The following is a 17158-nucleotide window of genomic DNA, read 5'->3' as shown; positions in this document are numbered from 1 at the left end:
TGCAACACATGACTGTATTTAAAGTGTATGATGCAGTGGAGTTTCTTGTATATTCACCATGTTGTATGGTCATCACTACTACCTAATTCCAGAATATTTTCATTGCTTCAAAAATAAATCCTGGACCCATTAACAGTTATTCTTCATTTGCTCCTTTCCTAATCCTTAGACAACCATCAATTTCTTGTCTCTGAATTTGTCTACTCTGAACATTTTGTATACATTCATGTAATTTCACATAGATGAGATACAATATTTGGCTTTATCACTTAAAATAGTATGTCTATGATTTACTCATGTTGTGGTATGCATCAGTACTTTAATCCTTTTTATAGCTAATATTCTATTTTATGGATATACTACATTTCGTTTGTTCATTCATTAATTGATGGGCATTTGGGTTGTTTCCCTTTTTTGCTATCATGAAAAATGCTTCTATGAACACTCATATAGAAGTTTTTGTGTGAACATATGTTTTCAATTTTCCTGGATATATATATGCCTGGGAGTGGTAACTGTTAGAGAATATGATAGCTCTCTGTTTAAATTTTTGAGAAACTGCAATACTGTTTTCCAAAATGGCTGTACTATTATGCATTCCCACCAGTGATGTCTAAGTGTTTCCATTTTTCCACATCCTCACCAGCAGCTGGTATTGTCCATGTTTTTGATTATAGCCACCCTCATGAGTATGAAGTAGGATTTCAGTGTAACTCTGACTTGCATTTCCCTCATGACTAATAATGTTGATTTTTTTCATGTGTTATTGGTGATTTATATATTTCTTTGGAGAACTGTCTATTCAAATCTTTTGTTTATATTTTAATTGAGTCACTTGTCTTTTATTTATGAGTTGTAAACGTTCTTTAAATATTTTGGATACTATAACTTTATCAGACATACGATTTGCAAATGTTTTCTCCTAATCTGTGGATTTTTACTTCTTGGTATTATTCTTTATAACACAAAAGTTTTTTTAAATGATGTCCTGTTTTTATATTTTCTCTTTGGTTACTTGTACTTAGGTATTATATTTGAGAGGTATTATGCCTAATCAAAAATAGCAAAGACTTACTGCTATGTTTTTGGCTAAGAATTTTATATTTTTACTTTTTATATTTAGGTCTTTGGTCCATTCTGAATTAATTTTTTTTGTATAAGATGTGAGGTAGGGGTCTAACTTTATTAATTTGCATATAGATATCCAGTTGTCCCTGTATCATTTACTGAAAAGACTATTCTTTTCCCCATTAAATGGTCTTGCAATTTGTTAAAATTCAGTTGACCGTAAGTGTATTGGTTTATTTCTGTACTCTCATTAGATTCCACTGACCTATATATCTATCCTTATGCCAGTACCACATTGTTTTGTTTACTGTAGCTTTGTAGTAAATTTTGAACTCTGAAGTGCTAGTTTTCCAGCTTCACTTTTTTTCAAGAGTGTTTTGGCTCAGCTCTTCTTACTGCATCCTTTCAATTTTGATATGGATTTTATGATCAGCTGTGTCAACTTCTGCAAGAAAGACAGCTAGGATTTTGATAAGGATTCTGTTGAATCTGCAGTCCAATTTTTGGAGTACTACCATGTTAACATCGTCTTCTGGTCCATGCATGTGGGATAGTTTACCAATTATTTGGTCTTCTTCAATTTCTGTCAACAATGATTTGTAGTTTTTAGTTACAAGTCTTGCACTTCTTCTGTTAGACTTTTTCCAAATATTTATTCTTCTTAATTAAATAATTTTCATAATTAATAAAATTCTGAAATTTTCTTAATTTCATTTTTGTGGCCATGCACTTTAAAACTTGCCTTTTAACAAGACTTCCAGATGATTCTTATGAACATTAAGTTTGCAGAGTGCTGCTCTATTGACAAACTGAACTCACGTGACATTCCACACATCACTGGCAAATTCTGTCATAAATCTGCTAGCTCTCCAACAAGAAATGCCTTGAGGCAGCATAGTTACTTACAGAAAATAGCATAAAAACCAAGGATACTACTTAATGCAATGAATTAAATGTTTTTAAAGAAGAGGAAGCAATAAGATTCTAAAGGGTTTTCTGTTTTAATTTTCATGCAATAAAAAATTAGTATTAAATATTTAATTAGGAGGAAACTACAATGCTGACTTTTGTCTGAGTTATTTAGATAAGTGAGTCATTTGAAAAAATTATTTTGGTAATTGTCAATTCTCCATTTCATTTTCAATGCATTTGTTATTCTTTTTTCAATAATAGCAACAATTAAACAGTTAAACCTTATAATGAACGTGTTTCCTAAATGCTGTTCTACTTTGGCTCCAGATCTGACACAAATTACCTTTCTGATTTTGAACAAACCACTTAATATTTGTAATTTACAATTTCTTCAACTGAATAATAAAAGAATTGGACTACATTTCTCCAACATCTCTCTCTCTTTTGGTTTTATGTTAGATAATGGTAAATTTTCATCATATCCAAACATACTATATAATTTTATGAACGGTTACAGAGTCAGTCATAAGCAATATAAAGTACGATTCTGAACAAAGGCTGTGAGGTCTCATTTTTTTATACATAGTTACAGAAACAGATCAAATTCAATACAGCATTTATAGTCATGACAATATATTCTCTTAACTTGCAAGGTAGTTTTAGGAAACAATGCATTATTCCTTAAATTTGATGCATATGGGATTTAGTTACATGTAAGACTCTCCTCCCCAGCCAGATTAACCCTGTTCTGTATAATTTAATACCCACCTTCCCCCCAAATTTCACATTAACAATTTCATAAGAATCAGTGTGTAAATTACTACATTGGTATAAAAGTCTACTAATGTGATTGATACCTTTCAAGATGTTGTGAACGTTTTTGTAAAAAGCCGCCAAACTGGAGGCATTTAACAATATTCATCTTCCTATGGCATCACTAGCCTAGATGTGCTTTGCAATTTTAATAAAGCCTTGTCTTGCTTCAGGCTTCCTAGAAGTAGAGCACGAGGCAGGGATTCTTTCTTGTTTGGCGATTTATTGAAGAAGTGGTCTCAGAGGAAACTGGTAAGAGGTTGAGGAAAACAAGAGAGGGAAGGCGAAGGGGGTTGAGCAGAGATGGGGATCCAACTGGAATCCGACCTTTGCCCGATTATCAGAGCAGCTCTAGGTGCCAATGGGGAAGGGCTGTTCTATTGACAAACTCAACTCAAGCGACATTCCACGCAGCACTGCCAAATTCTGTCCCATAACTCTGCTAGCTCTTCAAAAAGAAGTGACTTGAGGCAGCATAGTTACAGAAAACAGAGCAAGAATCAAGGATACTAAACACAGGGACTTACATGTTTTTAGATAAGGGAAAACAATGAGTTACTATAGGGTTTTAATTTCTGTGCAGTAAAAAACTAGTATTAAATATTTATTAATTAGGAGGAAACGACAATGCTGACTTCTGTCTGCATTATAGACAAAATTGAGTTGTCCCACCATGAGGCGAGGGGCTGGCCTTTTGTATCCCTGCACTACTTGTTTAATGGGTGAGTGGGTTGTAACTTCCCAGGCATCTCCTGGTAGGTGGGCCCCACTGGCCAAGGGCATTTCCCGGGAGAGTGAACAGCTGTGAACCACTAGCAGTAGCACCCACAGCAGCAGGGGGAAAACACACTGGTCAGGTAAAGGGCCAGCATCTATGAAGGTCCAGTTCCACGATTAGTGGAGAAATACTTAATAACATTATTTTAAAAAGTAATGAGGCTGTATGACTTTGATACTTTTCCTCTAGCAGAGTGTCTAAAGAAAAGCAGATTTTTAACTGAGTTCTTATTTCTGTTGCATCTCTAGCCAAATCCATGTTGATGGTTGATAGATTTTTTTTTTAAAGACAGAGTTTCACCATGTTGGCCAGGCTGGTCTCAAACTCCTGACCTCAAGTGATCACCTACCTCTGCCTCTCAAAGTGTTGGGATTACAGGCGTGAGCCAGCATGCCTAGCCAGATTTTTTTGATAAAGAACAGCATGATATTATAAAATTTTATGCATTTGGGACAAATTTTATTTTATTATTTTCCTTTCAATGAATCACAAGATATTCAACACAAAATGAAATTTCACAAAATAAAAAACTCATCTTGGATTCAATATCCACCTCCATCATCCATATTCATTCTTCCAATCTCACAGACCAGAAATTTGGAGTATGTGGCTTCTCTACCTCACACAATTTGCTCTAACTTCAAAATATACTCAGAAATGACTGACTTTTCAATGTATCTATGATTGCCATGTGTAATATATAATACAATGCATACAGTAATACAATAATTCTGTGTCACAATCACACCTAAACTGGTAAGTTTATACATTTATAAGCTGAGACGTTTTGCTGATCTTGGCTGAGCTCAGCTGGGCAGGTCTTCTGCTCTTGGCTGAGGTTCATTCACACACAAGGAGTTGCCAGTTGGCTGATCTAGGATGGCCTCAGCTGGGATGTCAGGCTCTGTTTCCTCACCTTCCAGCAGGCATTCCAGTTCCAAGAAAGAGAAAGGTGAAACATGGAGGTCATTAATTGAGCCCATCACATGAAATGCATCTGCCACACCATCACAGTCTGATATAAACTCTCACTTGGATGTTTGCAAGCTCCTACCTTCTCTCCTTTCATTCACTGTGCTGCCTTACAAACCTATTTTCCAGTGGCTCATGCCTGTAATCCCAACACTTTGGGAGGCCGAGGCTGGTGGATCACAAGGTCAGGAGATCAAGACCATCTTGGCTAACACAGTGAAAACCTGTTTCTAATAAAAATACAAAAAATTACCCAGGCCTGGTGGTACGCACCTGTAGTTCCAGCTACTCTGGAGGCTGAGGCACGAGAATAGCTTGAACCTGGAAGATGGAGGTTGTAGTGAGCCAAGATCAAGTCACTGTACTTCAGCCTGGGTGACAGAGTGAGACTCCATCTCAAAAAAAAAAAAAAAAAAAAAAAAAAGAGAGAGAGAGAGGCTGGGATGATAAATGTAAAATTCAGAATAGGTACTACCTCTGGGAACAGGAAGAGGAGGATGCAGCGTTGGGAAGAAATACACCAGGGGTACAGCAGTAGAGACAGACTTTCTACTTACAGCAGTAGAGACAGAACAAAAAGAACTGTTTGTTCTTTTTCCTTTATTTTTTTCCAGCTTTCTTTTTCTTTAGCCATGGTATGCATTGCATTTTTTTGTACTTTTTGTATATCATATAGTATATTTTGGTGTTCATGAAATTGCCCTTAATAACATTTTTATTATTTTTTATTTTTATTTGACTTTTAAATTCAGGGGTACATGTGCAGGTTTGTTATATAGATTAACTTGTGTCATGGGGTTCGTTTCTACAGATTATTTCATCACCCAGGTACTAAGCTTAGTATCCATTAGTTATTTTTCCTGATCCTCTCCTTCCTCCCACTCTCCACCCTCTACTCTTCCAATAGGCCCCAATGTGTGTTGTTCCCCGCTGTGTGCCCATGTGTTCTCTATGTGTCCATTTAGATCTCATAAGTGAGAACATGCAGTATTTGGTTTTCTGTTTCTGGGTTAGTTTGCTAAGGATAATTGCCTGCAGCTCCATATTCCTGTAAAAGACATAATTTTGTTCTTTTTCGTGGCTGCATAGTATTCCATGGTGTATATGTACCACATTTTTCTTTAGCCTAAGTCTATCATTGATGGACATTTAGGTTGATTCAATGTCTTTGGTCTTAACATTTTTAAACAGTCTGAGTAGAATAGGATAGGTTGGTGTGAGGAATTACTGTTTTTAATTGGAAGCAATTACATACTGCATTAAAAAGCATACACACACACACACACACACACACACACACACACATATATATATTTTACATTCACATAATCAAACCAAAGCTCTCAGAATTTTCCACCAAAAAGTATTTATGGAGGGAGAGGGAGGGGTGTTATGGCGCACTTGTAAGCCCTGAAATGAAATAATCTCCATATTTGCTTCCATTTGTGTATAAATATTTTTTAAGCATGTATGCATCCTAGCGTATGGAAAGAAAATTTCTGGGAAGAATTACAAGAATCTGCAGCAGTTGAGAGTATATTCACTTTTCGTTTTATTGTGTAATTTATTGTATTTTTCATTTAATTGTACTTTGTAAACTATTTTGTTGTATATTTGATTCAATTTTTAACTACCATATGCAGCTTTACTTGTGTAACTGAATTACGTTCTGACTCAGGGCAGGAGGAGGGAGAAGAGGATGAGAGAAGGGCGGAATCCTGAAGACTTGGGTATTCTGTGCTCAGCCCTTGGGGTCCAGGATTCCTGGAGAGCCCAGCGCAGCTCCCCGAACCCGCCCGGCCCGGCCACCTGGCGGCGACGCGAGACCCGCGGGGCGGGGGCGGGGGCGGGAACGGGGGAGGCGGGGCGCGGCGGGGCGCGGCGGGGCGGGGCGGGGCCGGGGGCGGGGGCGAGCCGGGGCGAGCCCCGCCCAGCCGCGCACACGGGGTTGCCGTGGCAGCCGCGCCCTGCGTGGCGGAAGCTCACAATCAGCCAGTCCCGGCGGCTCCCACCCCGCCCCCTGCGCTCACCTGCCCTCGCGCTGGTCCTCCGCGGACCCCGGGCCCGCAGACACACGCACCTGGCCCTGCTGCCCCGCGCGCCATCTTGCCTGCTCTGCCTGGGCGCCTCCACCGGTCTCCGGGAGCCCACAGTCGCGAGCCGCGCCGAGCGTCAGAGTACAAGAGCAGGAGCCGCCCGGGTCGCCCCCCGCAGGCCCAGGCGCATAGATGCCCAGAGATGCGTGACTCCTGATCGCCCTGACGCCTAAGAGGTGAGCGTGGCGCCTGGCCTTTCCTTTGTCTCTACCTGTTCCACTCCTCTCTTCGGATTTTTCTGGAGAGTATAAAGTGGAAAGCACAGTAGAGAACCTCCCCCCCCCCCCCAAAAATGTAAACTCTCGGTCACACCGCGGGTGAGCTGAAACCCACAAAAGTTTGATGTTCCTAAGGAGCCTATATTGAGGGACTTTGCTAAATACTTTACAAGAATTACCTCATTTCCTTTTCACATAGACCCAGGAAGTGGGCACCGTTGCTATTCCCACTTCACAGATGCAGAAACTGAGGTACAAACTTAGGTAGGTAGCCTGTCCATATTTATCCAGCTAGTTTGTGTAAATAATAAATAATGATACAGGGAAGAGAGGATCACAGCAGATTTCCCCACCTCAAACCCCACACTTTCACCACTGTACCAAGCTTGTCTTCCTCCATTCCTCTCTAATCGTCCTCCCTTGTCGCACAGCCCCCTTTGAACACACACACATTCCCACAGATTTTCATGTAATTTCAGAGTATTCGGACCCTGAACATGGACCTCAAGTCAAGACATTCTGCTCTATTCCACTCCCCTTTGAGATTGTCATTGTAGATGGTTAGATGTGTGTAAGGTGCCCCAGGGTCATGCTGGGGAAAAGGGCAGGTGTGCTTCTATGTGGAGGCCCTCCAGAGGATCCTATGTGCTGCTCAGTTTACAAGGAACCCAGGACCCGAGAGTGACACTTGTGTGATTTCCTGCAGTGGGGTGAGCTCTTGGTCAGTCTTTGCAGTTGATTATAAAGGACACTACATAGGGTGCTACGCTCTCCCCAGCAATTGGGGGAGGCAGTCCACAGGAAACTGGCCCTTGGACTGCTGAATTCATCATCGTAGGTGCCAGTTAATTCTCTACTAGGGATGGATGCTAACAGAGGGAACACTGAAGTCCCTGATTAGGAAGTTCCTGATGACACCAATCAGGTGGCATTAATTCAGTGCAGTCATTACCTATGTAAGAGCATCTTGCCCTCTTCCACAGATGACACATGTACAAATGCAGTATGGTGACGCTGCACCTAATCCGAATATGGCTGATAATAAGAAAACAAGCCGTAAATAGCAGCTAAGGTGAATGTCACCAAGCTATGCAGCAAAGGCCAAGTGGATGACTGAGGCAGCCTCAGCTGTTGATTCTAACAAGCTGTGTTACTGGTTCCCTAGTCCAGCAAAGGTTATAAGCAGATTAAAGGCAAAAGAGGCTGGGTGCAGTGGCTCACACCTGTAATCCCAGCACAGCATTTAGGGAGGCTGAGGTGAGTAGATCACCTGAGATCAGGAGTTCGAGAGCAGCCTAGCCAACATGGTGAAACTCTGTCTCTACTAAAAATACAAAAAATTAGCTGGGTGTGGTGTTGGGCACCCATAATCCCAGCTATTCAGGAGGCTGAGTCGGGAGAATTGCTTGAACCCAGGAGGTGGAGGTTGCCAAGATCATGCCACTGCACTACAGCCTGGGCAACAGAGGGAAATTCCATCTCAAAAAAAAAAAAATGCAAAAGAGGGGCTCCAGCAAACAGGATATTGAAGCCACAAGCCATATGATGGCTGATGTCCCAGCAGTAAAGAAGGAAGCACAAAGAAAAGGCAGGCAGAAGAGTAGGAGAAAGAATGAGACAACAGCATGCATTTGATATTGGTGGTCTCTCTCCTTGACTTCTTGTCTCGGCTTGTTCTGCAACCACCAAAATCGTCATAATTCCCCATACACCAGGCCTAGATCGCTCCTGACCTCCTGAAATACGTACCTTATTGCCTTGTAGGTTTTAACTCCGAATGGCCAAAGATTAATGATCTACACTACCCACCCAGTCTGGACCTCATCCTAAGTGCCCCATCTCAGAAACAGGTATCTAGTTGTTCAAGCCAGAAAGTTAGGAGTTTTCCTTTATTCCTTTCCCTCAATTCTGTTAACTTTCAGTCATTTTTTGAGCAAACTTTTACTTAATGCCTTATGTGTCAGCTTCTAGGTGATAGGGAAACAATGGCAATTATAATATAAAGCTTCTGTTCCATAAAGATTATATTCTAGTGGAGGACACACACAATGCAGAAATTAAACATCTCTCTATCTGTACAAACTGGTTTTAGACAGTAAGTGCTTTAGAGAAAATCAAGAGGAAAAGGTAGCATGTGGTTGGAATTGGAATGGTGAGAAACACCAATCAGTGTAAACTCTGAATGAATAGCTCTCCAGGCAGAAGAAAGAAGTACAAACTTCCAGAAGCAGGAAGGAGCTTTTATTCATAAACAAAAGGCCAGTGTGGCTGGAGATGACTAAGTCAGGAGAGACTGGGGTGAAGAGAGGTAGGGAAAGTGTCTTTAAGAGATTGTAGTGAGCAATTTGGATTTATTCATTTTACAATGGAGAGCTATTGAAATGTTTTTAAACGATAACTTGGAGAGAACTTTCTAGCATGAAGGAAATATTCTATATCCTAATAGGGGTTTGGATTACACAAGTGTATATACATTTGTCAAAACTCACAACTACATGCATTTGTACATCTAATACTTGTATGTTTCATTGTGTATTCAAAAGACAAGAAAAAAAAAGAAATGTAAAATAAATATTTGAACTCCAGTTAAGGATATATGTGTTAGAATATGCCTGCAATTTACTTTGAAACAGATTAAAAGATAAGGTGGATTAGTGGATAGAGATAAAGATGGGATAAAGCAAGGAAACCATTAATGGTAGAATTTTAGTGGTATATATATGGGTGTTAAACACACACTTTCTGTTTAAAACTACACTAAAATGTTAGGGACTGTAAGCTTGTCTGATTTTATCTGAACTACATGTTTAAAAGATTTTTCTGGCAAATGTCTAGAAAATAACTAGAGGGGGCTGTTGTGGAAGCAGTGAGGTGAATGATTTGGCTTAGGAAAGTAGCCTGGGGATGGTCAGGATACATGCTGGAGGTAAAGTTGACAGCAATGGCTGCCGAATGTGAAGAGTGAGGGGATCTGTAGGGGAAAGAAAGAATGAAGGTTAAATCCTAGTGTTTTAATCTGAGTGGGTAGATGGATGGTGATGCCATTATCAGAAATGGGGAGAAATGGAGATCAGATGATATGAACAGCCGTGCTTTGACCATGTTGCATTTCAGATGCCTATTAAACATCCAAGGGAGAAAGAAGAGTAGGCTGGTGGATATATGTTTGAGCCTTGGGGAGAATCAGAGACGGCTTTGTGAATTTGAGAGTGAGCAATCAGAAGGTGAAAATTGGGCTGAGGGTCGAGGGTCATGAGAGAGGGCGAGATGCCAGGGGAGTGTGTGAGGACAGAAAAGGATCTTGAGGACCTAGCCCTGGCCACCCAACAATTAGGCTTCTTGAAACGGGGAGTCAGCAAAAGAGGCTGAGAAGGAGTGGGCAGTGGTATTGGATGGAAGCAGGCAATGAGGCAATGGAGATGTTATGGTTCCTAGAGAGACACAATTTAAAGGAGAGAGAGCTCACTGCCATAGAGAATGTAGGTGGGGGAGCAGGCTTGTGGTAGAGAAAAATGGTGCATAGTTTCAGCTTTTGTAGTAAGATGGAATCTTTTCGGTGCAAATGTTGGAAACCCAGCTGACTAGCTTATGCCAAAATAAGGTGACAGGGAGAGGATATATTTACTCATGCCATCCTGAACATAATGGCTTGTGGCACCATGGAATCCATGTTGCAATTAATGCCGTCAGTCTTAGTCTCTCTCCATCTTCCAAGAATGGACTCTTTCTGTGTCAGCCAGGAGAACTACCTGTAGCCCCAGCCTCACACCATACTATTGAATAATTTCAGCAGAATGTCTTCCCTGATAGTTCTGGAAAATGGGCTGCTAATTGGTTGATGTCTTTTATGCACATATGGTTGAGCTTCAGAGTACCTGGAGAGGGATGATTCCTTCAAAAAGGCCAGGCCTAGGTTACAGACACATTCCTCTGGTAGGGGACAGAAGGGACATCCCCATCCAAACAAAAGGGATAGGATTCCCTGTGTGATAATAGAATTCTTTTCTCATAAGAAATGAAGAAAGAAAAACAACTGGGCATACCTAGCATGGCCTGCTATTCAATCCAAAAGATTATTTTTCCGTAAAAAGAAGGAAAATTACATACTAGAATGCCCATCACAATTTAACAGGGGGATTGTTTATGGAGATTTACAATTGCCTTGCAGCCATTTAACTACATCTTTCCCACTTAAGATGACATAGAAATTACTCATCACATCTTTGATATGTTACAGAACCCAGTAGATTTCTTTTTACAATGAACAACTCAAAATTACATGTTTTTATAACACCTGAAGACTATTAAAACCTGTATGATCTCTATATTGTGCTGATATGAAACCATGTAGATAGATGGGAACCTAAACCCTTGCCGTGGCAATTTAGTTAACCTCAGCTTCTTCATGGTAAAATGGGAAACTGTGGTGAGGAGGAAGGGTTAAATGAGATGATAAGAAAACCACCTGGCAAACTATTTATCATTATAATGGAAGATTTGTTTTGAACTGTTTTAACTTTATGCCTACTCAATATTTTTTGTATTTATGTGCATATCCTGCTTTCTGAACATTTTATAAAAAACAATCTCTGTTCTTAAGGAAATGCCAAGATACTGTTATTTAATCAAAACGAAGATGATAACATTAACTTTGATTATTTTTCTTTTTTGTTACTTCAGTTTTAGTTTTGGTCCAGAAAGCATTTTCAAGGAGCTGGTCAGGCATGGCTTTAGCAGATAAGAGACTTGAGAACTTACAGATCTACAAAGTTCTTCAATGTGTGCGGAACAAAGACAAGAAGCAGATAGAGAAGCTGACCAAGCTTGGATACCCTGAACTAATCAATTTTACAGACCCCATTGATGGACTTAGTGCTTTGCACTTAGCCTCAGTTTCCAACGATATTGATATGGTCAGCTTTCTCCTTGACCTTGGTGCTCACCCTGATGTGCAAGACCGAATGGGCTGTACTCCCACCATGAGGGCTGCAGAACTGGGCCATGAATTGTCGATGGAAATACTGGCAAAGGCAAAGGCTGATATGACTATAGTTGACAACGAAGGAAAAGGTAAAAAATCCCAACATCCTCTGCAGCAGTTTGCAATTCACTTTGTAGCCAGAAATGAATAACATGGACTTTTTTTGTTTTCCAGCTTTAGAAGTGAATTACTTATGGTTTTAAGTGAAAGGCTAAATTCTCACTACTATACTTAAACCTAACTGCCTCCTCATGATTTGAAAATGAGATTGCTGTATCATAGGGAAATCAGTTATTAGAGCTTACTCATATAATTAGATTAATTTGTGTTTGGTGATTTCTTTTAAATGTGGAGAATTTTGAACATTATATACACTGATCATTCATTATAAAATATAAGCTCTTGTTTAAAATATAAAATATTTTAATTGTATAAAAATATAAGCTCTTTTTTTTTTTTTTTGTTACATTTTGGAATCTCAGGCATTACTACGCCTAGGACTCCAAAAAGATTTTGATCCCCTCAGTAGCACTCTGATGTAGGAAGGACTTGTACCTGGAAAATGGAAAGGATTAAAGTCAATTCTGGCATAAGCTCCAACTTTCTAGGATTGTCTAAAAATGTATTTGGAAATACAACTTCAAACTTTAGACATGACCTTTCAGCAGTTATTCAGATGAAAGAACTGCACTTCCACACCTGTAATCCCATGATCTCAAGACCATGGTCTGAGAACTTCTTGCCCAAATAACTTGAGGTTCAGGCAAAAATTGACACAGCCTCATAAAAATAACTGAGATAATTACCAATAAACTTAATGTAAACTGGTTAGCTTAAGCAGTTGTCCTGAGTCGCTGCAGATGCAAAGCCATTAACATCAGCCCAGCATTGGAGAAATGAATCTCATTTTATAATGTTAATCTTTACTGACAAGAGCAAAATCTTTCTAACTCTCCCCAGACTTGGTGTTTGATAGGATTACTTGCTTAAAACAAAAGAGGACAAAGAAAAGGGATAATTACATATTTCAGAGTACCACATAACAAACTTCACATGCATTCAGAGGCCAAATGTGTTTTGAAATTGTAAATCCTGAAAAAACAGTAGCCTCTCAAAGCTCTATGGAATACTATTCCCCAAAGTGTACTCCATGGACCACTGAATTGCCAGGATGTTGAGAAGCACTACATGCGGAATTGGTTTCACCATCACATTCATTAGAGAAACATTTTAGGCATGTATCTTTCACATTGTTGGCTCAAAAATGGTGATATTTTCCTTATTTATTTGACCATAAAATAGTTTTTTGATGGCATTTTATATGCCTGAAGTTTTGTGGACAAACTTTTGCGAAACACTATAATAGAGAAAAGTTTAACTTACTGAGTTTGAAACAGAGATAAATCACAGAGAAAGACAGAAATTCTATAGCATAAAAATGTAAAAATGTAAAATTTTTTTAAAGAAGATAAAATTGGAAACAAGGTCAAGTAAATACTTGGGCATTTGGCTAGAGGAAACAAATCTCATAGGCAGAACTGCAACCGTGCTAGGAAACAAATGTAAAATCTTGTTTCACATGTAAGCTTGTTAGGGTAGCTGCCGACAGCCTTCACTCTGCATAACCCAAGGTGCTGCCCATTGTACAGTGTACCTTGTCTCTTCTCCACATCAATGAGCCTCACTCACCTTGCGCATCCCTGTTTGGCTGCCACTGGCCAAACTGCTTTGCTTATTCCACAGTACACTCTCTGCCACTGACATCCTGTTTTCTGGTGACTAATCTTTGACTCACTGTACATCGTTTCTAAAGGATAAGCAAACATTTAAATGGCTAAGTGGGTCTTTAGGATGTGAGACATGACCTAGACTTAAGGTGCACTTTCTCTTTGAACAATTTTACAGAATGTGGAGAAGGTAAAGCTCTAAGCCAATACATTCTTTCTTGTATATTGTCCTAGGGAATTAATTACAGTGTAGAATTATTCTCCTTAAAAGGTAAGCTATCGTAGTTCCTTATAGCACCTATTCCCATTTTATTAGTTTTCCTATTTTTAGGAATGTGTACTAAGTCCTCAATGCAGTATGCCAGTTCTATGATAAGGTACGATATTTTTCAATCTGGTTTTTCCTTCAGTTGAGGAATGTTGATTCGTGTTCTTTGTGGCTTAAAGAGTCAGCCCAGATAGAATTTAACTGTGTGCTGCACGTGCCATCATTATGAAATAGTCATTTCATAAGTGGCTCTGGACCTTTTGTAATGAATTCAGCCTCCTTGGTTATCGTGCTTAGGTTGTTTTGTTGTGGTTTCATTGTTGCTGTTGGTCTGTTCTTGCCTCCTATGTCTTTCTCTGTCTTTGACTTTCTCTTTTCAGTAATATCCTTGAATCTTTTTTTTTTTAAACTGTTCTGAGTAACACTATTTTAGGTTTATCAGTTTATATAAAATATTATTTAGGTTTTGATTTTCATATACATTTTATTTTTTATTTTAATGGTAGAATTTATGCAATTTATAGTTATCTAGATTTCCCATAGGTTTGGCTTCAGAAATGTCATTTATTTTATATTGTGCATAATATATCTAATACATAAAATATATGTGAAATTATTGTCATATATGGTCCATATATTTGTTTTATTTTGCTGTATATGTGTATTTTTCTTTATATGTTTACAAGTATATTTTCTAAAATTGATGGGATGTTTTTTGTTCTTTTAATGGTTAACCTGATACTTCGTATACCCTTAAACCTATTTATTGAGTTAGCATCTTAAACAGTATTCACTGATTCTTTACTCTGATTACTAATATTAATACAGTAGTACAAATTAGATTAGTACAATAACCCTTCCTCTTACCTCTGCTACTTCCCTTCTACCATCCAATTTTATAGTTAATTATAATTACTTAGTTCTTTCAATGATTCACTGTATACTTTAAAATGATAAGTACCTGTCTTTTATCTCCTTACCTGCTTTAAATAATATCTGTCTTCAACCCCCAAAAATGAGAACATCAAATGCTTATACTATTTCTTCTTCCCTCCCTTCTCTCCAAATTTTTGTTAAATTACATTATTTTTACATTATTATGAATTGCAATATTCTTTTCTCTATCTAAAATTACTAAGGTGACTTAGCTTTGGTTCTATGGCTAAAGAGATTCAGTATTTATCACTTTTTTTAGTCACATATTCCCTATTGGTCTCTGGAAGACTCACTTTTGCAATCAAGTAGTTTAACTCACTTCTTTGGGTTTATATCCCTGATTTCTTACATCCTTAAGATTATATGTGTCTGTTGCTTTTATATACGAACAAAGTCTTGACTGGGTATAAAAGTTCCCTATTTTTACTCCAAGTATAGTGTAGAGATCCTTTAATTATACTGTAGTATTGAATGTTGTTGTGATAAATTTTTGAGGGCAGCTTGAGTATTCCTCTTTATAGATTAGTTGAATTTTTGCCTGGATTCTCACAAGTCACTTTCTTTGCCTAGCTTTACCCAAGCATGCCTTGTTGACTATTCTTAATCAACTTTTCCTAAGACCCAACGTGCCTTTTTAATCTTAAGATTCAGGTCTATCTTTGCACTTTTATTTTAGAATAAGTTATATTTAGTTTCTTTGCTATCATGGAAATGAATCAGCCAATAATTTTCACTGGGATAGCTTCTAGTGTGTATCTTTTTTGCTTGGCTTTCATTATGTTTCCTGTTTTCCTTGCAGTTTTTTTTTTTAATAGTTTGCATACTGGTTTCTCTTTTGGTTATTCTTTAAATGAAGCCCCCTTTTGGAATGAGCTCATTACAAAGTCAGTTTGGAATCTGATTGCTGTTTACCTAGATTTCTCTTAGCAACACTCTGCCCTGGGTTTGTAACAGTAACCCTGATATGTAGTATGCTTTTGACATGGATTATATGGATGGCCTGTATGTTACAGGTCCTGGATGAAGGCATTTAGCATTTTGCTTTCTCCAGTGGAACAAAATGATTTGCCAAATGGCAGAGACACTTGCCATCTAATTTTTCATCTCTTTACTGCTATACCGACAGCCTGCTTCTTAACACATGACCAGTCTACACACATTTCATCACCCAGTACCATCTTTTTTGTGATTCTGCAGTTTTAGAGGGGACCTGGGGACTTGCCAGTAGCTCTTTAGCACACATACCCCTGTGCATTCCAGCAAGGGACACTCAGGGTACATATTCAAGGTGCAAAATACTCAGAGTCAACAGGGTTCACCTATCAACACTCCATTTCTTTCATAAGCCAGGTCCTATCACATGTGGCTGGGACTATTTTCTAAGTATGTCAGAAATTAAGGATGTTAGTTTTTTGTTTTCTGTCTTGGTGTTTTAGTTGGTTTCAGAGAGGAAACCAAGGCAGATATGCCTTTAACTAGCTAAATATGGATTTTTAATATTTCTACTTTCCTTTCTGTCAAATATGTATAGATTGTTAATTAAATGCTCTCTGGGGATTTTATTTCTCTGCAGGCGTTTTGTTTTACTGCATTTTACCTACTAAACGGCATTATCGCTGTGCTCTGATTGCCCTTGAACATGGTGCAGATTTCAACAATTCTACCTATGAAGGAAAGCCAATATTCCTTAGAGCTTGTGAAGAAGCACATGATGTTAAAGATGTATGCCTGACACTTTTGGAAAAAGGAGCCAATCCCAATGCAATCAATTCAGTATGGCTATTCTTGTGAATACAAATATTTCTTGTTTCAATTACTGCATAGTATATAATCTTTGCATTTAAATATGATGACATAATCCTATTAGCTTATAGACTGTTCATTTTGATTCAAAATGCTTAAAGATGGTGTACCTTTATTATCTTCATATTGCTATGATTCTGTAGTGTTTCCTAATTATGTTTGGAAACTTGGTATTTATTATGCATAATGTCAAAGTATCATTATAGGGAATAGTAAATAAGGCATTGCTGATACCTAATAGGATATATCTTTTTGGAAAGAAAATATATATAGTTAGTTCTGCTGTTCCTTTTTTTTTTTTTTTTTTTGGAAACAGGGTCTCACTCCATTGCCCGGCTGGAATGCAGTGGTCCAATCTTGGCTCACTGAAATCTCTGCCTCCCCAGTTCAAGCAATTCTCCTGCCTCAGCCTCCTGAGTAGCTGGGATTACAAGTGCATGCCACCACTCCCCACTAATTTTTTTTTTTTTTTTTTTTTAAGTAGAGATACAGTTTCACCATATTAGCCAGGCAGATTTCAAACTCCTGGCCTCAAGTAATCCACTGCCTCAGCCTTCCAAAGTGATGGGATTATAGGCATGCCCAG

The 17158-nt window shown here is 38.5% G+C and overlaps 2 protein-coding genes across 2 annotated transcripts in view; one reads left to right on the top strand and one right to left on the bottom strand.

Moving 5' to 3' along the window:
* Positions 1-2193: 2193 nt before the first annotated feature.
* LOC141585555 (uncharacterized) overlaps positions 2194-17158 on the bottom strand; it is a 181116-nt gene continuing 166151 nt past the window's right edge. Inside the window, exon 7 of the mRNA XM_074405397.1 lies at positions 2194-4487. The gene's annotated coding sequence lies outside the window, so the exon portion shown is untranslated. The remainder of the gene's footprint in view (positions 4488-17158) is intronic.
* Positions 6457-17158, top strand: part of ANKEF1 (ankyrin repeat and EF-hand domain containing 1) — a 30438-nt gene continuing 19736 nt past the window's right edge. The window contains exons 1-3 of the mRNA XM_003933205.4: positions 6457-6815; positions 11538-11927; positions 16343-16542. Coding sequence (XP_003933254.1) covers positions 11582-11927; positions 16343-16542 — 546 coding nt within the window. The 5' untranslated portion in view covers positions 6457-6815; positions 11538-11581. The remainder of the gene's footprint in view (positions 6816-11537; positions 11928-16342; positions 16543-17158) is intronic.

The sequence above is a fragment of the Saimiri boliviensis genome, chromosome 9 (genome assembly GCF_048565385.1).
Source record: "Saimiri boliviensis isolate mSaiBol1 chromosome 9, mSaiBol1.pri, whole genome shotgun sequence".
In the NCBI taxonomy this organism is placed as follows: domain Eukaryota; kingdom Metazoa; phylum Chordata; class Mammalia; order Primates; family Cebidae; genus Saimiri; species Saimiri boliviensis.
Note: the sequence above shows the minus strand (reverse complement) of the source record. Positions and strands in the feature narration are given on the sequence as shown.